The sequence below is a fragment of the Zootoca vivipara genome, chromosome 2 (genome assembly GCF_963506605.1).
Source record: "Zootoca vivipara chromosome 2, rZooViv1.1, whole genome shotgun sequence".
NCBI classification, from domain to species: domain Eukaryota; kingdom Metazoa; phylum Chordata; class Lepidosauria; order Squamata; family Lacertidae; genus Zootoca; species Zootoca vivipara.
In genome coordinates this window covers 37311737-37338497 of record NC_083277.1, presented here as the reverse complement: position 1 = coordinate 37338497, position 26761 = coordinate 37311737, and the positions used below count along the sequence as shown (strand labels likewise).

At 40.4% G+C, this 26761-nt stretch overlaps 1 protein-coding gene across 8 annotated transcripts in view; it reads left to right on the top strand.

The window, feature by feature from the left end:
* NR2C2 (nuclear receptor subfamily 2 group C member 2) overlaps positions 1-26761 on the top strand; it is a 44647-nt gene that overhangs the window by 2259 nt on the left and 15627 nt on the right. For 4 of the 8 annotated variants that reach the window (XM_035106529.2, XM_035106526.2, XM_060271388.1 and 1 more), the window contains exons 2-10: positions 1916-1999; positions 12585-12695; positions 16018-16218; positions 18360-18462; positions 20679-20858; positions 21878-22025; positions 23950-24043; positions 24378-24511; positions 26176-26353. In XM_035106529.2, the coding sequence (XP_034962420.1) occupies positions 1940-1999; positions 12585-12695; positions 16018-16218; positions 18360-18462; positions 20679-20858; positions 21878-22025; positions 23950-24043; positions 24378-24511; positions 26176-26353 (1209 nt within the window). In that variant the 5' untranslated portion in view covers positions 1916-1939. Of the gene's footprint in view, positions 1-1890; positions 2000-3204; positions 6216-12584; positions 12696-16017; positions 16219-18359; positions 18463-20678; positions 20859-21877; positions 22026-23949; positions 24044-24377; positions 24512-26175; positions 26354-26761 lie in introns of those variants that run through there. The other 4 variants (XM_060271387.1, XM_060271386.1, XM_035106528.2 and 1 more) reach the window with 3 other exon arrangements.

The window sequence follows — 26761 nt, the reverse complement described above, 5'->3', positions numbered from 1 at the left end:
GGGTGGTATATAAATAAATTCAGTAAATTAAGAAATAAAATACTGAGCTTTTTAAATGGAAAACTGCTCTTAGTCCTGTTGGACCCATTTCTCCCTGTTGCATTGCCTAGATGGAATGATAGCAAGAGGAGAAGGATGTGACTGTTTCTTCAGATTATGGTGGCTCTGTTTTGTTTGCATCCTTTCTCTCTGGGGTGATGGGGAGAATTTGGTCCAATTCCTTGCCAGCACAGCTGCTGCAGGGAGACTTGTACCAGGAAGATGTGGTGATGTTTACCAATCTACATTATTATGCTGCTGTCCTGTGCCACCTGTCCATCTTGCACTACACCTCTTCTTCAGTGGGAGGTGGTTGTATTGTCTTCATCACTCCTGGCAACAACATAGCACAGTGGAAGAGGACCATCCTAAAGAGGTGGTGGCGGCTACAATTCAGCAATGGTCACACCACTGGTGCTTTGGCATCTGGAGGAAATAGATTTGGGAAGAGGATTGGCCTTTAGCTAGTATCCATATACTGTATAAATGTTAGTTCCCATTCTACTTTTGGAATACTTTGTCACTTAAGAGTGACCAGACTTGGGTGCACCTCTTTACTCTTCTGTCTAATTGAGTGTCTGCCATTCATTCCTATCTCTCCCTGTAGCACATAGCTTTGGGGAAGGGACAGCATGTTTTGTGTCAGTTCACGCATGGTGGTGAAGTCTAGAATGACCAACCTATGTGAACTTAATCTGCATCCTTCAGTGCTTTCCAGGATCGCCTGGAACATGCAACAGTTTAGTGACAGATGTGTGGGTCCTTGGAAGCAGAATAATGTGAAAAAGGTTCACTGTATATGATGCAGGAAAGTGTGTTGTGCCTGCCTCCATGAGATCCTGTAATATACAGGCCTGTGCTCTGGCTTTCTTTCCTCTTTACAAAGTAAAATGATAGTCATTTTCTTAGTTGCTTTATTATAAGTGAAATCCTAAGATAATTTGCAATTTTAGTGGTGTGAAAAGATCTGGAAATCAGCTTGTTCTCTTAGTTCTATATAGTTGTCACTTTATAGTTCCCATTATCCCACCAAAACCAGTTGGATACACCTGCATTTCCTCAAAGCTATGTGAAAGTAAGAAGTGTTCAGTCCTTTGTTGCAGTAAGTATGGAAGCATAGTTTCTTTGGCCTTGCTAAGCAGCTAGTGAAAGCTTGCAAAAGCAGATAATGAATACTACTGGTTGTTTCTTTCTTAACTAGGTGGAGATGGTTATTTCATGAAAGTGGCAAATGTTTTCTTATTTCATTAATCTGATAAAATTAACACTATTTCACATACTGAACACAGGATTTAATTGACAATAATAATGCCTTTTCAAAGGTGCTTAGATTGTGGTTGGGAGGAAAGGTGATCACCTCACTCTGAATGAGCTGGGAGATACTCAGTGGACGAGATAATATTTCTAAACAGATGTGAGTGTGTGGACGAGATAATATTTCTAAACAGATGTGAGTGTCTCCCATGGTGGCATGAGCTGTGAATGTCTCAGGGGTCTGTCTCTCACTTTGCATAAGAGACATATCTGCAATGTGTGGAGAACTTGAAAGAGAGGAGGGGCCTCTCCATGTTGTGCTCATCCACAAATAACAGTTACTAATAAGATATTCCTGGTCCTTTTGGCAACCTGGTGGTGGCATATATGGAGTTCAGTACATCTTTTATTTTAAAAAATGTTATTTTTACTTTTTCCATGAATAAAGCAATTTAATGATTGTAACATAATAGCCACTGCTTTATAATGAAATGTTTGAAACTATACTCAGTACTGGCTTGGGGTTGTATACTATACTATATTTAATTGTTCTTAGTAATAAAATGGCAAAAGCTTTAATTTTTCTGTTCCTGATAGAAGTTATTGGCATCTCTCCAAAAAGGTTCTCTAATGATCCTCCTTCACCATGACAACCAATATGGAGGTGCTGGCTCAGCAGATAGTGGAGACACAGCAGGTGGCTGAGGTGAGTGAAGGATGATATTACAGTAACTCTTGACTGGTTTTTAAAAGAAAATATAATTTCTATAGTTTACATATGGTCAGATCTAAAGTGGATTTTTTTTCATAAAATGCTGGTTATTCCACCTGAAAATATAAAGCAATATTTTTCAATCTCCATGTTTTGTCCTGAACTTCATTTGTATATTACAAAATGTCCATCAGGAAAGCAGAGGGTAATGCCCTTCCCCACCTTCTAATGACATCTTTTCATACAGCGCTGCTGGGTGAAAAAAATGTGGGGCTGCACTTAATTCTGCAGCCATCCCCCTACATCTTGCATAGTCCTAGCAGCCTGGCTGAAGGGCCTAGATGAGACCTGTAAAAAAGGTAAAGGGACCCCTGACCATTAGGTCCAGTCGTGACCGACTCTGGGGTTGCGCGCTCATCTCGCATTATTGGCCGAGGGAGCCGGCGTACAGCTTCCAGGTCATGTGGCCAGCATGACAAAGCCACTTCTGGCAAACTAGAGCAGCACATGGAAACGCCGTTTACCTTCCCGCTGTAGCGGTTCCTATTTATCTACTGTACTTGCATTTTGACGTGCTTTCGAACTGCTAGGTTGGCAGGAGCTGGGACCAAGCAACGGGAGCTCACCCCGTCACAGGGATTCGAACCGCTGACCTTCTGATCAGCAAGCCCTAGGCTTAGTGGTTCAACCACAGCACCACCTGGGTCCCTTTTTGAGACCTGTAGGCATGTGCAAGTCTTTGAACATGTCTAGTGTGCCTTCTGCTGCTTTGTCTATATAGATATTTATTATGCTTTTAAGCAGATCTATTTGCTGTTAGCTGTGAACTAATCTATGTTTTTCTGATTAGAATAATAATAATAATAATAATAATAATAATAATAATAATAATACCGTGTTTCTCATATTATAAGACACGTCTTATATTTATTTTTTCCTCAAAAAAACACACTATGGCTTATTTTCAAGGGATGTATTATTATTTTCCTCCTCCTCCTGCCGCGGCCGGCATTGCTGCTGTGCCTATCACTATGTCTTATTTTCGGGGTATGGCTTATATTCCTTGAATGCTTAAAAATCCTGCTATGGCTTATTTTATGGGTATGTCTTAAAATATGAGAAACAGGGTAATATTTGTATCCCACCCTCCCCGGCCAAAGCCAGGCTCGGAGCGGCTAACAACAGGTAAAAAAAGCACAGTGTACATAAAATTGCACAGTCTATTAATTAAAATACATTCTAGAATCAATTCAGAATCAAATTAATGGCAACCATTGGGTTAGAGTTCTATGAAGATCCCAGCCAACACATTTTTTTATTTCTGTACCAGGCTTCTAACTTATAATAACACATACAGTGGTATCTCAGGTTACAGATGCTTCAGGTTACAGATGCTTCGGGTTACAGACTCCACTAACCCAGGAATAGTACCTCAGGTTAAGAACTTTGCTTCAGGATGAGAACCGAAATCGTGTGGCGGCGGCGGCGAGAGGCCCCATTAGCTAAAGTGGTACCTCAGGTTAAGAACAGTTTCAGGTTAAGAACGGACCTCCAGGACGAATTAAGTTCTTAACCCAAGGTACCACTGTAGTAACTATTTACAGAATGGGTATTAAGTGATTGTGTATTTCTGTCAAGGAGGTCATAGATTATACTGTTGATAAGTAGTTGCCCATTGTCTGTTTTAAACCTGCATTGTAGGGTTCTATTTCATTTATGCATCCTTTGCATACAGTAAGCCCTCAACTTACGTGGGGGTTATGTTCTGGGGATAGTGCCTAAACCCAACATTGTGTATAGTCAAAACCCATTGGGTTCAATAATGGGTAGGATTGCCAAAGTCATTTTCCCTGGAACACTGCCCTATTTATTTATTTATTTATTTATTTATTTATTTATTTATTTGATGCACATAAAGCACACAAGTTAAATGTGTGTAGGTTGTGGGCTTACTCTATCTTTTAAAAATGGCCAGGAGCCTTCTCACCATCTTCATCTAGTGGAAATACTGTGTTCATTTTTCTCAGATTTAAATCCAGTGACCATATATGGAGGCTAGATGACTGTTTATTAATAAAGATTATATCCCAGTTTTTTTTTAAATCTGCATTTGAAATTAAGGTTTGTTAAAATTTAATGAAATGTTCCTTGAAGTCAATGTAAGTAGAATCATGCTGTTAAAATGTTATTGGTATTTTGTGTGACATAGTCACATTGTTCAACTAGTTTCCTCTGTTGTTCAATATAGTTACAAATTGTAGTCCTTTGTTTTGTCAGCAGCATTGCAATGTCTACTTTTTACATTTGGGTTTTCTGTCTTGTGTTTAACATTGCCATGTACAGTAGTGCATTTGTTGTTTAACAAGCTGTGTAGTTAACTGAGTTAATTCTGAAATAGTCTCCAGTTCAGAATAACTAAGTACATCTATATACATTATTTATTCTGATTAGCAAAATACCCATGAAATTATTGGAATGTATGTTATATTTGCTTATTTGCATTACGGGAGGAGACTGACATTGAGTGGGCACTAGGACACCACCAGGTGAATGTTGTTGTTTTCCATTCATTTGAAGAGAAAGAAAACGTTAACTTTTAGAGTGAGGACAGATTTATCTACTTACTGCTAATGTAACAAGGACCCTCTATTCCTAAGTGAAATATTGTACTCAAACCTCTATATATGCCATGGCTAAAGAGACAACATATATTGACTTCACGTGGTCTGCCATTATTTGTGGTTGCCATACTCCTCTTTCTTTCCTTGAGTTCCCTGGCACACTTAGAAAAATCAGGGGAGTGGTTGTCGCTCAGTGCTTTGGTCTTTGGAATGGGCATGAGCAGTGAGAATCTTTGTTATCAAGTTAAAATATGGAGTCAGAAGCCAAACGCTTCTCTCCCCTGAATCTTCTGTTTAATCCAGAGTGCGGAAGAGGGGCAAGAGATTGGTTTCTTAGTTGGCACAGTGAAATACATCCCCTGAAAATGTGCAGGGAACTTGGAGGAGTTTTGCTTTGAGCATGTGGGAGAGGAATTTTCACCAATGGTGACCTATGACCTTTTCCTTCCTGTCAGTTTCCAAACTATGCCTATCCTAAGTACCAGTAAGAAACTAGGAAGTACCAGTAAGAAACTAGGAAGTACCAGTAAGAAACTAGGAAGGCGGACAGACTCAGACACAAATGAGCATAACATTATGTGGATTGGGGTTTTGCTTGGAAGGGACGGTCTTGTGAGTTGCTGATATAGTAAATCACCCAGTGCTGGGGGGAAAGCATTGCAGTTCAGCACAAAGCATGTCACTGAGAGTGCCATCTTTAATTTAACCACTTTCTGAACAATAATTACCTGATGCTATGCATAAATTTATGCAGTGAAAATATATTGCATATAATGTTTTGTAATGTCATTGTTTCAGCACTTTAAAAAAGTTAAATCAACATAATGTGGTGCCCACCCCCTCACAAGTTTCTGTGATTTTCAGAAATTTTAGTGTGTTGTGTTAATTTACAAGACTTATAGTTATCTATTTGTTGCTGTTGTTGTTGTTGCTCCTCCAGAGAATTAAAATGGTGGCTTTTATTCTTCAAACACGTACCATGAAATTAATGGATTTATCATTATGTGCAATAAAGCTGATTCCAGTGCAAAATATTTGATGGGTGCACAAGAATGTAGTGTTTGTTTAGCTATATTAAGTTAATGAACCGTAAAGATAAAATATGTCCCATAGGGAACAAAATAGTTTCCTTTTTTCATTTTACTGGTCTGAAAATTATTCAAGAGCTGGACAAATTATTTTCTCTTGAATTTTGCTACTTTGTAGTTTTTATTGAGCAGTAGTAGTTGGGCACAGGGGAGACAAAGAGAAGGAAAAGCTTTGTAACCTGGGTACATCTCCCCCAGTGAAATTAATTGTATTATTAGACAAACTGCTTCAGCAGCTGGCAAAACAGCAGGAACACGTCGATTCTGCTTCCTTGGTTACAGGGAGTGATAGTGTACTTGACCTTCAGAGGAGCAGGGTCAGAGAGAGGGCATTTTTAAACAATTCTGTCTGGTTTTGTGATTGGAATCTTTATAAATGGAGCTCGGATACAAACGTTTGGGAACAGACTAAAACTGATCTCTTCGTTTCTCTTCGATTGTTTTGGACAAAGATCTTTGCTGAAGAAAAATGTAAATAAAGCTGCAGAAGGATTTGACACTGTAAGTACTAGAGTCTGTACAGTATCAAGCGAGAGGCTCCAGGAAGCAAATGATTCAAAGGTTATTGAAGATAGGAGTGTTGTTATTTTTAAGAAAAAACATTTATGTTAAATGTATAGTCAGTTCACTTTGCTTATGGATCATTTTCCTAATCCTTGTAAATGTTTTAACTTAACAGCAATTTTAACTAAGAGTGTATTGCTAATATTGCTCCTAGTTTAAATTGATCTGAAATTCAGAATATTCTAATTTCACAGTAATGGCCATTTATCTGGAAGCTGACTTCTATTTAATAGTTTGAATGATTAGCACTACTTGTTCTCTTAAATAGGATGTACAGTATTTTAGCACAGAATTTCAATCCACAGTTTATAGCAGTTTCTACAACAAGCGTATTAAGATTTAGTATGTATTTCCTGATAAACTAGAATATACTGCCTTTTGCTCAACAGAAATGAAGGGTTATTACAGGTTAAAATTTCAGAGTAGGAATAAATCTGATACCAAGTAAACTGTTTACCTACCTATTGCCAAATGCTGCAGATGACTAACCTTTTTCTGACCTGTGTATAAAGGTGAGATTTAAAGGGAAACCAATGGGTGCTGACTGTAATATTTGTAGAACTACAAATATATAGGATTCAGAATAAATTAGTTAGAACATGCTGGGTAGCTTTAAAAGTGGAGTTAAATATTTAAAGTTAAATGCCCTTTTTTACATATTGCAGCATCTTCTCAACATTTGCTATATTTTGTCAGTGTCAAAAATGCAAAGTTAGCTTTTAAACAGAAAGCTCTTGCACTGTGCTTTTGAACTTTCAGCATATGTTCTTTCCTTATGGATAACAATAGCATTCTGCAAGTCTTATACCATTATATTGTGTGGGTGATAGCTTATGTTAGTCATACACAGAGTAAGTAACATTGGTTACTGGGGTGGGGGGCTGTTCTGAGTATGACTTTATGGGATATCACCTGTTTTATTTACATAGCTGGTTTGTTTCATCTACCGGTAAGATCTGTAGGCAGTACAGCACCAAGGACCAAGTTGAGGAGCTGCAAACCACTTGTATATTTCATTTGTGTATACCTAATTAACACATTTTGCATAAAATTTTAATATGGTGGCTTTGTGTGCTTTTCCCATGATACTCCCTGTAGTTGCAAGACTACAAGTGACATTCTGAGGATATTTTTCTTGGGAAATAATAATTAGTTAATTGTGTTCTTAATGTAAAAAATAATTAGTAACCAGATAACACTGTTGGCATGTGATTCATATTAAAAGGTCATTCCTTTGTATTTATTTTTATTTATGCAATGTTTAATTACAATAGTCTCAATGTGGTGTAAAAGGAACACAATACTATATAAATAAATATTGGTTAAAACTATAAATATAAAATTAATTCAAAATGCCTTCAAGGTACAAAAAGAAAAGTCTCCAGTAGGCACCGGAAGTTCAGGAGGGAGGGGACTTGTCTTACCTCAATTGGAAGGAAGTTCCATAAAATAGGCCCACAATTCTGAATGCATGGCTGCTGGTAGATACAAGGTGTGTATACAAGCAGTGGTGGATCACTGGCAGTGACTTCCCCCAAGACCTTAGTGGTGTCTTCAAGAAATAAAGGATCAGGTGGTCCTTGAGGTATCCTATACCCAAGGTATTAAGGACATTGTAAATTAACACAAGAACCTTGAACCTGGATAGGGATTGTTTTGTCTTTGCATGCTTTTTGTTCTGTATAATTTATATTTGCTTAAGGGAACAATTGTGAAAATAAGAATTTCTGTCTTGTATGCGAAAAGACACTGAGCAAGATCACTTATTTGATGACACGTGTCCAGAACTTTCTGTTTGGTCGACTGCTAGATGCATATTCCTAATTTGCAAAATAATAGCTACAAAATGCTTTATATTGTCATATTGGTAAGACTTGTCTGAGGAGTCTCTCTTTGTGTCTCTCTCGTGCTTTCTTTTGCCCTAGATCAGTGATGGCTCTCATTGCTGGCCCTGTTGTTGTTGTTGTTGTTTTTTCCTCATTTGTTCTCCCGCTCCTCCTACAGCTTGTCTCCGCTAGAGCTAGAGCCTGTCTCCGCTGTTAAAACCTGGATCCTTTTTTGTTGTTGTTGTTGCTGTTGTTGCTGTTGCTGGTAGCCAGAGATTGGTTTTTTAACCCGTTCTATGCTGGGTTTTTTGGCGCTTTGGCAGACTATGTCAGTGCTGCGTGTTAGTTCCAGTGAAGGTATTATTCGTCATTTATTTCTGTTCTCTTTCCCGCAGCAGCTTTGGGGCACCCCCCAAAAAAAGCAAAGCAACTTTTGAACCCCCCCCAAAAAACCTCCAAAACTTTGGTCAGCAGCTCCCCCCAAAAAGCTCAATAACTCTGGGCACTTTGTGATGAATAAGGGTTTTTTTTGTTTGGTTTGGTTACATGGGCCCCTTGAAGCAGGGCAGCTGGAGGGACGCTGCCTGCTGTGCTACGCCTCAGCCTGCTTGGCTGAAGCGAAACAGCAGCAGCAGCAGCGGAGCTGCCTCCATTGAAAAAACCTGGACCTGGACCTGGGCTAACGTCAGCCCACGCTCCTTCAAGTCACAGCAAGCACAGCACAGAAAGTGCTGCCCCACAATGCTCTGCGGCATCTCATTTGCATACATGCTCCCTTCTCCTTATGCTATCCTTGACTTTGGCTGCAGTCCTATCTATATCCACTTCTATATCCACTATTGAACTCAATAGGATTTACTCCTGAATAGATCTGTACAGGAGTGTGCTATTAGTCATGACAAACTATAGTTTGTCGTGAACATCTGAACTAAGCGGGCCATAGAAAAAATCTGAGCATGCTGTGGAGGAGGGAGTGCATGATTCTGAGGCTCAATTACTTTCTTATGGTGAAAGAAAGCAGGCTGCAACTACAGATGGATGAAGGGTTGGACCCGTCACTGATGCCAGAAGCTACATTTACCAGAGGCTTGTTTGCACAACCTAAGCAATAATCCTTAGTGTCCATTTTTTCTTTCTCCCATAAAAGTGAATGACTGCCATTAGTGCCCCTCTCATGCCCTGACCACTTAGTCTTCAGTGGCAATTGGATGCAAAGCAGGGCCTCTGATGAATATGGCAAGCAGGCTCATGTTGGAACAAAACTATCCTTCATGTATCCTGGTTTCAACCATTCAGGACACAGGTGAGGAATCCCTAGCCCCTTTTCAACCCTGCCCATTTCCTACAAGGAAATTATCTTTGTGAGGGTCATTTGCACCAAAAAGCCTTTCCCCACTAAATTGCTGCAAACAGGGATTTTGTGGGTAGCAGCTGAGGAGCAAAGGGTTAATCCTCGCTTTTCCACACTGTCCTACTCCATCCTCAGCCAGGTGATAACTAGCACTTTGAATTGTGCTCAGAAATGAAATGGTAACTGTAAGGGTGACGCCCTACAGGGAGCCAGCCCCCATCATCCTGACATCCACCTCGCCAAGGACAGGGAGCAGCAGTGGGTCTGAAGCAGCCAGGGGGGAGGGGAAAGACTCAGATGACAAGGGAAGCCAGCGTGCGGAACGATGGGAAGGCTCAGGGAAGGAGAGATGTAGACAAGGGCTCAAGGATGCTGGAGAGCCCTTCCACCACCTTGACAGGGAGGAGACTGAGAGGGCATCGCTCCTTCCGGTGCAAGAGTTAAGGAGAGCACCATGACGCAGGTCAAGGGGGAGGTGTTTTGGGGTGCCCCGACTACTTTGCTGGCGTAGAAACAGACGTACGCCATTGCCGGATTCTGATTCGGAATGAGGGGTCATGTTTTAAGCTGTCTCTGCACTGTAAATACTTTGCACAATAAAAGTCTTTAAAGACAAACTGGACTCAAGCAGAGTTACTCTAGAGTAGCCACGACGACCCTCTGACAGCAACCAATGCTGATTGAACAGTATGAAAAGTATTTGCACTGAAAAATGGGCCTGCAACAAAACTCTGGCTTCCAAATTTTGTATCAGCTGAAGTTCCTGAACAGTTTTCAGAAGCAACTTTCTATAGAGTTTATGTGACCAACGTTAGGTCTGCTTTTTACAGAAAAGGGCACAGTTGGTACATCTCCTGAAGGCAAGGGCCTTCTTTCCCACAGCCAGTTAGTACTCCTGAGAGGCTGTTGAAGAGGCTTACCAAATATATATATATATATATATATATATATATATATATATATATATATATATATAGTACAGAAACAAAAATTACTTGGTATCATAATGGAGCCAGGCTAATTCAGGCAACATTTCCTGCCATCAAACGAGTTCTTCCTTGGTGTATATGGTAACAGCCCCACCAGAATCCTCTGAGGCAAGGCGGGCAAGCTGAGCAACTGGATTGTAATGGAAGCAGTCTTCCCTTGCTGGCAGTTGCCAGGCAGCAGGTCCTCTGAGGCAAAGGACCAAATAAACAAATCAGAATGCAGATAACTCAGATTTATAACCCAGGTCATAGGTATGTAATTGCAAGAAAAAAGAGGTAGATTTCACTAACAAAAACACTCCAACCTGTAAGGTGCAGTGGCTGTGTTTGCATGTCACACAACGATTTAGCAAAACTTGCACAAGCAGGAAGAAGCACAGTTCTAAGTTGCTTGTTTTGAATTTGACCATATTTAGCTTGTGGGGTTGAGAGAATAACGGGGGGGGGGGGAGTGTTGTCCCTGTCAATCTTCTGAGAGGGAGGCTTCAAGTCCTTGTTCCTTTCCCTGCTGGACTCTATAGTGTTAAAAGGAACATGCTTAAGGCTGACTTCCAGCCCTGAACCTAAGCATTTTATAGCTATATAAGGTAAGCAGGATGTTTCTGGAAACTGGTAGCCATTTTCCTTCCACCACTCCTAATAACTCCCCGTATTAGTGGGAGGGGGGTTTCTTTGAACGCCACAACACACATTCATGAAAACTTAATGCCCACATAGAGTCCTATAAGCTGTCTGTGTCTTAGCCTGGCCAATTCCTCCTCCCATTCCTTTTCTTTTTTTCACCTCAGCTGACCACATCCATATGCCATTGAAATGAGCTCAGGGTTCTTGAACCATTTAGGCTGCTGGTATATTATTTGGAGAATGAGAATAATGTTTTGTATAACTCTACATACTCAAGGAGCCCCCTGAGTATGCAGAAACCATCATTGTTATTTTTATATGCCCCAATTCATTGCCAAAAGGATAGTCACTGAACCACCCAAGTTCAGTATTAGAAGAAACAAGTGGATTTGCAACACAGTGCAGCCATCTATCCTTACCTCCTAAGAGGAGTGCTCCTGTCCTGGGCTCCCTATACAGCCAGGAACAGGAGCCTTGCAGTCCTCTTCAGGTCTCTTGGGCAAAGGGCTCAAAGGTGGGAAAGGCATCCTCAAGGCATTCTCCAAATACTCCAAATACAGGGCTGCCTGCTCCAAATCTGAACCTCTGTTTTCTTTCCTTTTCTCCCACAAACAACTGATGTTCTAACATTCTATGTCTGTTCTGCTTCCAACACAGTCTCAGTGACCTCTGGCTCAGTTGGTCTTCCCCGCTCCCCCTTTTGTTGAGACAAACTGTTGTTTGTATTTTGTAACCTTGCAGACATTTTTGTTACTTCGAATAAAAAAACAAACAAACCTCTGCATATCCAGGAAGCCCTCATCTAGAAACCACTCCTTTATTTTTAAATGACCCTATTTCATTCTCAGGCACTCAAGCATCTGAGTTCACTGTTACAGAGCGTGATCATGATGACTCAATATTTGGTTGGTTGTAGAAGGAAACTTCTAACTTTCCTTTAAAAAATGGAAATGTCTGTGAATGTCTTTATTTAAATGCCCAAACAATCAGTACTACCCCATATTTAATCTTGTATATGATTTCTGGTGATCAGTGCAATACTTACTCCCTTATACTAGACAAGTAGCATCTTATCTATAGTCCTAAATTGGGGCATCCGATTTCCTGGCTGATCATCCTGTTAGAGGAAGTGTTAGTCCTTGGGGTATGGGAGTATTAGTGAATTATTTCAGATACAGTGGTACCTCTGGTTAAGAACTTAATTCGTTCCGGAGGTCCGTTCTTAACCTGAAGCTGTTCTTAACCTGAGACACCACTTTAGCTAATGGGGACTCCTGCTGCCGCCACGCCGCCAGAGCACGATTTCTGTTCTCATCCTGAAGCAAAGTTCTTAACCCGAGGTACTATTTCTGGGTTAGCGGAGTCTGTAACCTGAAGCATTTGTAACCTGAAGCGTTTGTAACCCGAGGTACCACTGTAAACTATTCCTGCCGGAAGTACCTAGTATTTGAGTTTTAACCATTTTCACAATTTTGTTTGCCATGCATTAAATCAGTTTTTAAATTATTCAATATAGGTGCAAACTGTACAGACAACATTATCTGAATCTCCAGTGATGACCAGCCCTTCCCAACGCATCCAGATAATCTCCACAGATTCTTCAGTAGCTTCACCACAGCGCATTCAGGTATAAGGGTTTTCCCATGGGTGAATTTGGTTATATCATCTGACTTTTCTCTCTAGCTGTTAAAACTGTATTTTCAATCATAAAACAATTTTATGTTAAAATAATCATAGTAGGAAGGGATCTTGAGGGTCATCTAGTCCAACCCCCACTAATGCAGGAATCTCAGCTGAAGCATCCATGACAGATAGCCATCCAACCTCTGCTTATAAACCTGCAGTGAAGGTCCATCACCTTCCAAAGGACTCGGTTCCAATGTCAAACAGCTTTCACCATCAGAAAGTTTTTCCTGATATTTAATCAGAATCTCTTTTTTTGTAAGTTGAAGCCATTGTTTCAGTTCCTAGTCTCTGGAACAGGAGAAAAAAAGCTTACTCCAACTTTCACGTGACAGCCCTTTAGATATTTGAAGATGGCTATCATGTCTCCTCTCAGATGCCTCCTATTCCGGCTGAGCATACTCAGTTCTCTCAACCATTCCTTATAAGGCTTGGTTTCCAGACTTCCAGATCATCTTGGTCGCCCTCCTCTACACTTGTTACAGCTTGTCAATATCCTTCTTAAATTGTGATGTCCAGAACTGGACGTTTTCTAGATGTGGTCTAACCAAAGCAGAATAGAATGTTACTATGATTTCCTTTGATCTGGAGCTAGACTTCTGTTGATGCAACCTAGAATAGCATTAGCCTTTTTGGCTGCTGCATCACACTGTTGACATGTGTTAGGCTTGTGGTCTACTAAGACCCCCTAGATCCTTTTTCACATTTCACAAAAATTCCCTATTTTCGTGCAGCTGGTTCTTTCTGCCTAAGTGCAGAACCTTACATTTGTCCATATTGGAATTCATTTTGTTAGTTTGGGCCCAGTTATCCAATCTGTTAAGGTAATATTGATTCCCAATTCTGTCTTCTGAAGCATTAGCTACCCCTCCCAGTTTGGTGTCATCTGCAAATTTGATACACATCCTCTCAATTCCTTCATCCAAGTCATTTATAAAGACCTTGAACTACAATGGGCCCAGGACAGAATCCTGTGGCTCTCCACTTGCTACTTTTTTCCAAGATGATGAGAAGCCATCAGTGAGCATTCTTTGGGTTTGGTCCGTCAACCAGCTACAAATCCACCTAACAGTAACCTTGTCCACCCCATGTTTTATCAGCTTCTCCACAAGAATATCATGGGGGACTTTGTCAAATGTCTTCAGTTTGGCTTTGACAGCAATACAGTATCACTGTTGTTGTCGTCCCCCACCCCTACATTTTTTACTCATATGCTCTCAATCTGCCTTGCATGTTCCAAGTCATGGATTTCTTCACAAGTGTACACATCCTTTACACAAAATGCTATCCCTCATCCCTTCCTATTTGGTCTATTCCTTTTGAATAGGTTATACCCCTCAATTTCTGCATTCTAGTCATGTGTCTCATCCCACTAGGTTTCAGTAATGTTTATTAGATCATATTTGCCATCCTGTATTAAGAGCTCAAATTCACCTTGCTTCCCATTCTCTGTACAGTAGTCTAGAGACAAGTGATACCATGAGTTATTCCCTCCAGCTGTTTTCTTCTTATAGTTTCCTGCCCTTTGACAGGTTGCTGTAGCACCACCTCAGTTTCCTGTGCATCAGTGAAGCTGTTATCCCCAGTACCAGCTGTTTTCCTGTCGTCTGTACTATTGTCTCCTTCCCCCTCAAGATTTAGTTTAAATCTCTCCTGATCAGATTCGCAAGATTCTTAGCAAGCACATTCTTGCCAGCCGCCATAAGGTGCAATCCATCTCTTGCCAGAAGTCCTCCTTCAACAAAGTGGAGACCATGGTACAAGAATTCAAACCTTTCCTGATGACACCACATGTGCAGCCAGTGGTTTACTTCCAGTTTTTTCCTTTCTCTTACTGGGCCACAACCTTCAACAGGAAAGAAAACCAGGAAAACCACCTGAGCCCCAAGGCCCGTCAGCTTCCTACTCAAAGTCTCATAGTCCCTTGTTATACATCAAGGGTGTGTTGATACTAGCAGTATTGTTTGTACCCACATGAATCATCAGGAAGGGGTTGAGGTCAGTAGGCTTTATAAGACGTGTCTGTTGCATCTTGAATCTTTGCATCTGAAAGACAGCACACCTCCTGTTGGCTCCGCACACTACTGCCTCAGTCCCCTTCAGTAAGGAGTCACCATTACACATCTCTTCCTCATCTGGGGAGTGACAGGAATTCTTCTGTACATTGTACCTTATGTAGCCACCTCAAGTACTGAGGTCTGCAACTGCTGTCCTTGCTCCTCTGGTCCAAAACCAGTGTCCTAGATGGGGGCACGTAATCAATTTTGCAGCTCCAGTGATAGAGCATGGCTCATGACAGCCCTGCTTCTGTATGTCCTGTTCCTCCAGTGGTTCGTCTTATGCATTGGACATTCTTCTCCCTTCCTAGGGGCACCCCTCACCTATTACTGTTCCAGGATGGTCCACTCTGCTCTATCAAGAAATTCTTCATCTTGTCCAGTAACTCAAGTGTGAGTTACAGTATCTCTGCAGGTGTGAGTTTTCTTGGTGCAGGTGTAGTTTTGCACATTCTCAGGCAGGAAGACAAGCATGGCACAGGTGTTGCAGACCACTGCAGCAGCTTTCTTGCGATCCAGGTCTCTTGGTCCTAGATCTTTCTTCTTCTATGTGTTCAGTTTCATCCTTAGTGAGAAGACAGTATTATTACTAATAGTTATTAAAATTGCCAGATTTTGTTTCATTATTGGAACTGTATTTTATGTTTACATCTTGCCACATAAATTATTCTTGCTTATTTGTGCCCTGTGGATGGTGTGTGCATTGGGTGGAATCCAGTTGGTCCTTCTCCAGTTGTTCCAAAGGAGGCATCTGCTAATGGAGATGGGGAGGCCAGTTTCCTCCTCTCTATTGCAGTCCAGCACACACACACACACACACACCGCCCCCCCCCCAAAAAAACTGTTTTGGAGGGTTTGGGAACCCTTCAAAACAAATTTTCAGGAGGAATTGTGGGCTGTAGTGGGGAGAGAAAACATACAAAAATAGTCTCTTCTACTGATCCACTTCTCACTGGATCAGAAGCCTTTGCACTTGTGCAAATGCACCAATTGGATGTAGCCAATTCATATTCCATACTAATTTGCATTCTGAGTTGTCACATACATATCATGTACATAAACGTTTTTTACTTCTATACCCTTTTGTGGCTTAACTGCGCATATAACCTAGCAATGGAGGGAAAACAACATCATTTTATGAAGTTATGAAATATGATTCTACTAAATTGTTAAATCTCACATTATAAAATATTTCCATTTTTGTTATAGATTGTCACAGATCAGCAAACAGGGCAGAAAATCCAAATAGTAACAGCAGTGGACTCATCAGTCTCCCCAAAGCAGCAGTTTATATTGGCTAGTCCAGACGGAACAGGAACAGGGAAAGTGATATTGGCTGCACCTGAGGCTTCCAATACCAAGCAACTTATCTTTACCACCACAGATAACATTGTGCCAGGCAGAATACAGGTAAACACAGCAATTAAATAAGGGTATATGTGTCAGCCATTAAGCAAAGGAAACATTACATAGCTTATTAAAAATAAAATCTTTGTTTCATGGGATGATATATGCAGTGAGTATAAGATCTAAAAGTGAAACAAAAGTAATCATATTTACCACAATAAATAAATATGAATTCTAAACAAACAAAAAGAATTGTCTCTGAGAATGATTTATGTGTTATATGAGGCAGAAGGTATATAGTTTTTCCTGGATTGTTATATATACTGATTCAATGGATATGCTTAATGATCAGTTATAACATGTCTTGTTACAATCTGATTCATCTAAAATGATTTACTGTTGAAGGATTGCTTGTTTTATCTGAAAAAAATGTAAGCGCTACCACAGTTGAGGTGGCTACTGATCAGCTCCTCACAGGGTTATTTACCGTACTTAATTATACAATAATTTACAGCGGTGCCTCGACTTACGAATTTAATCTGTTCCGAAGGCACCTTCGTAGGTCGAAAAATTCATGAGTTGAAAAGCGCCATTGGAAACGCGATTTCCCATAGGGATGCATTGGAAACGGAAAAATTCATAAGTCGAAGCAACCCCATCTAAAAATTCGTAAGTCGAAAAACCCCTATCTAAAACCGCCACGGTTTCCGTTTGTATGTCGAGAAATTCGTAAGTGTGCGGCCATTTGCCCCATTTGGAAGTCGAAAAATTTGGTTGTCGAGTCATTCATAAGTCGAGGTACCACTGTATATCCTGCTTCTTCACTCAAAGTGGCTAACAAAATATAAAAACAAACACAATAATAAAACAAACCATAAGTAAAACAAGTTACCAAAAAAACTAAGACAAAAAACAGCTTGAGAGAACAAGAGCAATGAGAGCCAGAACAATAAATAAATTAAATTAAGTAACAAGCAAGTCAAAGGTTTGAAACGACCTTCAAAATACGGCAGAATGCAAATGGAATGTTATTTTGGGGCAGGGAGTTCCAGGTGCTGCCACAGAGAAACCTCTTGTACATTGTCACAGAACAGCTGGTCTTAAAGGATAGGCTAATTCACATGGGGAGAGTGGGTGTTTCAGGCAGTTTGATTCTAAACTGTTTAGAGCTTTAAGGAAAACTGGCACCTTGAATTGCACTCAGAAATGAAGGGGCAGCCGTGAATATTTTATTGGCAGCATTCAGGACCAATTGAATTGAATTGAATTTTTCAAGGGTAGCTCCACATAGAGTATGTTACGGTAGTCCGGTCAATATGCGACTAATGCATGTTGGACCAATGGTAGGTCTGACTGCACCAGTAATGGGCACAGCTGGCACACCAGCTGAAGCTGCACACAAAAGTACTGCAGGCCACTTGAACATATTGTAACAAGACCAGATCCGGAAGTACTCCTACCGGTAGGCTACAAGCCTGATCTTCAGAGGAGTGCATCCTGGCCATAATAGACTGATATTTTATCCCTATACTAGTAGGCCTACGGGCGGATAGTACCTCTGCCTTGTCCAGATTTAATTTCAGGCTAGGCAGTCCATCACTGACTCCAAACACCAATTCAGCAGCTCTCCAGAAGGAGATGGCAATAAGATAAAGAACTGAATTATAAAAATTGCCTCCAGAATATTGCCTCAAGGGAATGCTAGTCTGCAAGACTTTTGGCTTGATTAGGAATGTATGGAGCAAGCCTGCCATATGATGCCAGCCAGAAAACATTTAGTTGTGGAGCTGCCACTAATGTGATTTTTCTCTTTCCATTGGCCTGTTGTTAATCCAATATAAGGTTTTTCACGTTGTCTTCAAACCACACCTACACCTCTGTATCCTTTCCCCCTTTTTTCTCACTGTATTCATATTTGCCCATTTCATTATTTTTTAAATCTCAACCTTTCTGTATTTTTGTTACTTACACACTGCTGCTACTTCTGCATGGAACATCTCCTTTTCCAGAGTCTCCATACTTTCCCTCTTTCCAAAGTACCTAAAATCCTGTCGTTACTTTCACTTTTCTTCTATGTTAACTTGAATGGGACTTCTTCTGATACAACTACCGGTACAGTATGTTTAAAATATGTATGCAGCTCTTTTTTCATTTAATTTGAGATGGAGAGTGGTACTGTAAGCGTTCTTAATATTTCATTTTAGATTGTGACCGACTCTGCCTCTGTGGAACGTTTGTTGGCTAAAACTGATGTCCAGCGACCCCAAGTAGTAGAATATTGTGTTGTCTGTGGAGACAAGGCATCAGGTATGTTCTGTAGGATAATTATTAGATGTGGTGCAAGAAATTGACTGTGCTCACTGATATCAAAAAATGGCACTTGTGGATTGTTAAACAGATGAATTTGATTCTAGAACATTGTTCTGGCAAAACAGCTCAAGCTAGATATTGCCCAGCAGAGTGTAGTTCTATTCCATTTCCTCCTGAGAGTAAGTAGCAATATTCTGAGGGCTTGGAGAAGAATAAGCTGCCACATGTCATAGGTTGTGTTGAGGAAGCTTCTGATTGATGACATGAATTGCCTGGCCATGTTTGGGTGTGCCTGGCATAGCAGTTTCACAACAGATGGAAGTTTAATATCAACCCCTAAGAGCTGTAATACATCTTGATCTTTATGCAAGCAAAACTCAAGCTTACAATCCAAATCAACCCTCAGTATTTATCACCATCAGGGTAAGCCAGTGTAAGACTATATTGCAATTATAGTCTGCTCAACTACTTTAACTTTAAATTCTAGTATTTTGATGCTCCTATGTACACCAGTTAGCAACAGAAACACAATAATAAGGCCATTCTTGTTTCCTGAGCTGAATGAAAGCATAGTTAGCATTTTCTGCTTTCTAAATATCTGTGGGTAGATACATAAATTCAAAATCTTGCATAGGGCTAAGTTTTCATTTTTTTAATGCAGAATTCAGCATTAATGCCACTTCAGCTGTCCACCTTGCTTTAGTCAACTCATTGCTGCCTAACAATCATAGGAGGGACATTGTTTGAGGAAATAGCACCAAAAACTTATGCCAAACAGCATTATCCCCCAAGAGAACTTTTCTCTTAATAATAATAATAATAATAATTTATTATTTATACCCCGCCCATCTGGCTGGGTTTCCCCAGCCACTCTGGGCGGCTTACAACAGAAAAATGAAATAAAATAATCTATTAAACATTAAAAGCCTCCCTAAACAGGGCTGCCTTCAGATGTCTTCTAAAAATCTGGTGGCTGTTTTTTTCTTTGACATCTGATGGGAAGGCGTTCCACAGGGCAGGCGCCACCACCGAGAAGGCCCTCTGCCTGGTTCCCTGCAACTTGCCTTCTCACAGTGAGGGAACCACCAGAAGGCTGGACCTCAGTGTGCAAGCAGAACGATGGGGGTGGAGACGCTCCTTCAGGTATACTAATGGTTAATTTGTGTTAATGGTTAACCATTAATACTCCTTCAGGTATACTAATGGTTAACATAATGACTCCTAATTTTGACACAAAATCAGGAACGGCCAACATGGTGAGGTGGTGCTGTGCAGGCACTTGGCCAACAGCAGCATCACTGCTCTTTACCTAGACAGGTCAGTGGCAAGGTCAAGACTGCTTGGGTATATCAGTGCACCTGTGCAGCCCCAACCTGACCACCACTCTGTCCCACCCTTTAGGTTTGCTGCTATCAAGGGGCGCTATGGCCCCCACCTGCCATGTCAGCCACTCCTGCACAAAATTCAATGGCTAAATTGTTGACTGGAAGGCAGACAAATGCATCATGCCAATCTTAAAGCCCTGATCTGTTATATGGTCAAGACTTTTTGCTTACAAGAAACCCACAGCTTATTAACTATAAATGCCTCAAATGTGGGGCCCCAGGCTACTTTAAGGAGCTGTTTCTCCCACGTGAATCTGCCTCAATGTTACGATCATCCTCAGAGGCCCCTTTTCAAGTCTTCCACTCTGGCAAGGAGATTGGGCTTATAGTTGTGGTGCTCTGATCCACTTGGTACTGAGTCTGATGTGTTTCATTTGCCCATGATAAGCTGGCCCTACACTGGCATATATTTAACTGTTCTGTGTTTTATACTTTTAAACCTTGTTTTATTGTGTTTTGAATGCTGTTAGTTGGTCTGCCTTCAGGCTGAAAAGCTGGATAAGAAATATTCTAAATTAAATAAAGGCTATGAGTAACCTTTTTAGAATCGTACTAGTACATCACTGATGGGCTTAAGCACAAAATACAACCCAGTCTAACTAACAGAATAGCATGAGACTTTTTGTTTGTGTGTGAAATCTGAAAATGCAGGCAAATACTTGAGGGTTTTCTTCTGATTGGAATACAATGCATATTAAAAATGTGAAAAAACTGAAAAGCAAACCTCAGCAACATCTGAACAAAGTACCCTGCATATTATAAAGATAGTTCTAAAATCCATCTTCCTGTCACATTAGTTGTATATTCTTTATTTCTGGTTTTTTTTAGGTCGTCACTATGGTGCTATCAGTTGTGAAGGATGCAAAGGCTTCTTTAAAAGGAGTGTGAGGAAAAATCTGACCTATAGTTGCCGTAGCAACCAGGACTGTATCATCAATAAACACCATCGGAATCGCTGCCAGTTTTGTCGGCTAAAAAAATGCCTTGAGATGGGAATGAAAATGGAATGTGAGTTTAAAATACACAGAGTGGTTCTTTGTCTATCAAGTGATAGATATGCATAGACAAACAGCCTGTTCTGTCAAGTATAGTTTAGAGGCTTGTGGTTAAAATCAATTTCTATTGTTCCTTTTTATAATTTTTCATTATCCAAAATCAAAATTTCTTTAATGTTTTACATTCTAACTCCTAGTTTTTGGATCATTTGCATTGTGAATGTTAGAAATAAGCATTAAATGACATAATGGGTTTGTTGTTGTTTTTTACTTCAACCATGTAGCAGCAGTAGTTGAGGTTTGATAATATTCCAATCACAGCATTACAAAAATAGCTAAGGTGCTATTCATAGTGAAAGGTTTATCTAAAGGTCAGATACCTTGAAAAATGGCAGTATGATAATAAGAAAACAGCCACAGGGCATGAGATCCAATACCCTGACAGTACAACTAGGCAGAACATTGGGACACTACTAAGAAAGACAGCATGACTTGACAGTGATGAGTAACATCTAGGATGGGCATGAAAGTTAAACGATGATAGAAGCAATGAGGTAACTTTTAACTGAATAGAAGCTGCTTTGTAGGTAGCTATTATGCTTAATAATGCTGCCATGTCTGCAGGTATCCAGTCCTGGTTTAGGTTTGATTCATAGTGCCAGAGCGCACAGAAATGCCGTTTACCTTCCCACCACAGTGGTACCTATTTATCTGCTTGCACTGGCGTGCTTTTGAACTGCTAGGTTGGCAGAACTGCTAGCTGGGGCAGAGCAACAGGAATTCACCCTTTTGCACAGATTCGAACCGCCAACCTTCCTATCAGCAAGCTCAAGAGGCTTGGTGGTTTAGACCACATTTCCACATTTCTGAGATTGAACTATTGGGTAGAACTGGAACTGGTGCAAAGCATTCACTTTCACTGAACCAAATTGAGCTAAGACTGTACGCAAGCTAAAGTCCTGCTTTAAGAATTTACATGTGTCTTTGAATGAATTATTTACTGTTAAAGCTCTATATCTTTATGTGATTTAGCTGTACAGAGTGAAAGGAAGCCGTTTGATGTGCAGCGTGAGAAGCCAACGAACTGTGCTGCTTCAACAGAAAAAATCTATATCAGAAAGGACTTGAGAAGTCCTCTAATAGCAACCCCAACTTTTGTAGCAGATAAAGATGGGGCTAGGTATGTGACAAATGAATCTTGCTGAGGTATATGTAATTCTGAGCTCTTTCAAAGTCACAGAACTAGAAGATAGCGTTTAAAACGTGACTCAATTGGTTTCTAATTAGTCCCTAGTTTTGAGATTATTCTTTCTTGTGAGTTCAAATGCTGTTATAATGTATCAGTATGGAACTTTCCATACTTACTTGGATACTACCTGTCTTACATGCTTAGGACTAACACAGGAACACCGCAAGGATGTTTGCTTAGTCCGCTCCTTTATACTCTTTATACCTATGATTGTGTCGCTGCCCACCTTGGAAATAGGGTTGTCAAATTTGCAGATGACACAACCGTGATCGGGCTCATCTCTGATAAGGAGGGTGAAATGGACTATAGAGATGAGGTGGAGCGGCTGACAGAGTGGTGCAGAGTCAATAACTTGCTCATAAATACAAAGAAAACAAAGGAGCTTGTGGTGGACTTTAGGAGACAGAAGAACGAGGTCCAGCCACTTTTGATTGACGGAATTTGTGTGGAGAGGCTAACAACGTTTCGATTTCTAGGCATTGAGTTACAGGAGGATCTGTCCTGGAGTGTTAATACAAGGGGGCTTGTGAAGAAGGCGCAGCAGAGACTGTATTTTTTGAGAATTTTAAGGAAAAACCACCTTCCACAAAAGCTGCTGCTTGCCTTCTATCACTGTGCCATACAGAGCTTGCTCACGTACGGTTTATGTGTGTGGTACGGAAGCTGTACTTCTCAGGACAGAGCAGGGCTGTGTAGAATTATTAAAACAGCAGAGATAATTATTGGCTGCCCACACTCCACCTTAGAACAAATCTATACCACCAGGTGCCATAGAAAAGCACTAGACATATCAAGAGATCCAACGCACCCTGGTCACCATTTGTTTCAGCTCCTGCCATCGGGACGGAGATATAGAACTATGCAGGCAAGAACGAGCCGTCTCAGGAACAGTTTCTTCTCTAGAGCGATTTTGGCCTTAAATGGAAAGCCTGGACTTTGAAGTCATCTTATTTTACTTGTTATTTGTATTATATTTACTGTTTTTAATTACAGTAGGTTTTTAAATTTTGGATTATGCAGAATGCTTTATCTGAGTGGATGTAGCAACTGAGTAATTTCGTTGTTCCCGCAAGGGGACAATGACAATAAAGATATCTTATCTTATCTTAAGTCATGATGTAATAAGAAAATATAGCTTCTTATTCTTATTCTTATTATAAAGGACACAATACAGCTTAATGTATGACAGAACCTTGCCTCAAAGGATTCGTACTGTTAAGGCTGAAATGAGGCTCTGATATTGTAACCTCCCTGAGACATTCCAAGACTTGCCATGTGCTCATCTCTGGCCTTGTGATCCAGCAAAAGCTCTTGCTGGAGCAAGTGGGGAAGTGATTTTTACTGAATTTCCTCTTCCTTCCACAGTCTCCCTCCCAAGTAGCCACTCACCTTGTTCCAGAAAGATCCCCTAAAATTCTAGTCCACATTGGGGGGGGGATACAGGGTAGAGGATGAATTGGTAAAAATCGTTCTTCTGCTCCTTCCCAGCAGAAGTTCTCTCAGTGGAGTTCTGCTTACAGGATATCTGGGTCCAAGTCCTAAAGTGTTTACCTGTCTATATGAGAATAGCCAATATTCACATTTTAAATCAGAGGTGGCTAACTTGTGGCCCTCAAGATGTTGTTGCATGACAACTCCAGTTATCCCTGGCTGGGGCTGACAGGAATTGGCTTCTTACAATATTTGGAGTGCCATCGATTAACCACCCTGCTTTCAAACTTGAAGATATTTTGATAGAGAAATCTATCAAAACTGAAAGGCATGGCACTATTTTTGATACTTTTGATTGTCTGAAAGGGAAATGGTGTGGTTCCTTAATTATAGATTATTACTCATGCTTCCCTTTCTTGAACAGATCAGCTGGCCTTCTTGATTCAGGGATGCTTGTGAATATTCAGCAGCCGCTAATAAGAGAAGATGGTACAGTGCTTCTGGCTACAGATTCCAAGGTATCTTCCGTAGATTTCACTGTACAGTCCATATTTTGTTGCTTCAGTAACGTGCTTTCTATGCAGATATATATATGAATATATCATTCCTCACAAGGAGCACAACTCAGTACAACTATTGAAGGATGATTGTGTGGGGTAGAGCAATGAAGAAAAAAGACTTGGCTCAATCAACTGGCCAATTTATATTTTGTTTATTTTTTATTTTTCAATGTAGTTTTAAATTCATTTCCTCTCCATTGCCATGTTAGGAAAGTGGTATAATGCTTTTAATAAATAAGTTTACTTAACACGTATTCTTTACTAATATATATCTCTCTTTTTTCTTGTGTAGGCTGAGACAAGCCAAGGTGCCTTGGGGACACTAGCAAATGTTGTAACTTCACTTGCTAGTCTCAACGAGTCACTTAATAATGGAGACACTTCTGAAATTCCACAAGAAGACCAATCTGCAAGTGAGATCACTCGGTAGGTACTTCATATTAAAAACTTGACTCATCTCCCAGTCCATTATATGTAGTTAGTTAACTGAATAAACTAAAGCAGCAGCATGCCAGGCTATGGATAATAAGGCATTGCCTTATATTAAAGCATTACTGTTGAGTTCTATATTTAGATTCTGTCATCAACCTGCATAACTTTAATTACTCTGTTTAGCATTTCAGGGAATGGGTTATGAATAGCAAGATAACAGAATGCTACTGTGAAGATACTATGACAGTGAAGGGATTTTCTATTAAACTATTTCTAATTTGCTGTTTTCTAGTCATGGGATTCTACTACAGAGGCTCTCTTTACGTTTGTAATGATACAAGTGTGACCTAGAACAAAAACTCTGTGTGGAATGCTTCTATTCAGAGTTCCAGCCACTTCGTTTCATTTCATTCAGTGACAATGTTCAGTCTTCATTGGATTGCTTGGAAAGTGGGGGTGGGGAATTCAGCCCTTGGAGTTCTTATACCTCCCTTTTGCCAGTTTGGTAACGAAAGGATACGTACTCAGCCTGGTTAGCATGTCACAGTAAGCCAAACTATGGGTTACCAGGACCACGCCAAAAATAAAACTGACACCGTAATGCCATTATACAAATCTGTGGTGTGACCTCAGTTGAAATACTGTGTACTGTTCTAGTTGACTCACCTCAAAAACGCGTATTGTGAAATTGGAAAAGGTTCAGAAAAGGGCACACTTGAACCTTGTGGGGATCCTATGAAGCTGAACGTTGGAAGATTCAGAACAGTTAAAAGAAGTACCGTATATTTGGGCGTATAAGACGACCCCCAACTTTTCCAGTTAAAATAGAGAGTTTGGGATATACTTGCTGTATAAGAAATACGACCCAGCATATAAGACGACCCCCGACTTTTGAGAATATTTTCCTGGGTTAAAAAGTAGTCTTATACGCAGGAATATACAGTACTTCTTCATGCAGCACATAGTTCAACTCTGGAACTTGCTCCCCTGGAGGCAGTGATGACCACCAACCTATGTGGCTGTAAAAAATGGATTAGACAAAGGAGGAGAGGGATTTTCAATGGCCACTATCCGTGAAAGCTATATTTGGCCTCCACAGTTGGAGGCAGCAGTGCTTCTGAAAACCAGTTGCTGGAAGAAACAGGGAGGGATGATGCTCTTGTGCTTGAATCCTTCTTTCCCAGAGGCACTTGGCCACTAGATGGGTCATTTGGCCTGATCCAGCTGGCTCTTCTTATGTGGGCTCCTGAAGAGGAGCTTGCAGCTCCTTTGCTCCTTCCTGGGCTTTTTTATTGCTGCACTGAGCTAAGCCAACCTTTGGCTTACTGTGTTACCTGAATAAATCTTGACTATAGTTCTTCAGTAGTGAGGAAACAGCTTAACCATGAGTGTACGTTCAGACAACAAACTAAGCCAACCTTTGGTTCAGCTCAGCACCGCAAAAGAGTTAAAAAAAAAAGACCAGGATGGAGCAATGCAGCTGCAAGTTTCTCTTTGGGAACCCACACATTTGCACAGCCCTGGTAACTAGTTTGGCTCACCATGTATGACACGTTAAGCAGGACAGATAATTAATTCACTTTTGATACATATGATATGTATCTGTCTACAGAAGTATAAGTGACATTGTGTTTTAATAGACTTATTCTTATTTGCAGAGCATTTGATACTTTGGCTAAAGCACTTAACACCACAGATGGAGCAACAGCTCAGAATCTGGCAGATGGGATGGATCCCACAGGTGGTGGGAACATTCATGTAATCAGTAGGGATCAGTCTACGCCAATCATTGAAGTTGAAGGACCCCTCCTTACAGATACTCATGTGACATTTAAGGTGTGTGTGTTCCCTTAATTTATTTGGGTGAATATGCCAAGAAGCACTAAAAAAAACTACTGCGACTTTTAACAAGCAAAAATAAGTCAGTGAACATCATCTTCTCTTCCCATGCTGTCTGTTTTCCTTGAGAGTTAACTATTTCATTGGAATCTCTTCAGCTGATGCCCATGTTACAATTTATAAAGGAGGGAGCAATGGTTACCCCTTAAACCCCAGTGGTAAATTAAATACATGCTTTCTGGCATCTACTGAAGTCTTTTGACTGAAAAGGTTCTCCAGCTTCGTAAAATTTGAGAGCAGGACACATTACTTGACTATAAAAGGGAAGAGTTTTGTGACTATGTGCCAAATGCCACACATCTGTAAAATTAATATATTTGTAAATTTCAAACTTTTCAAATTGCT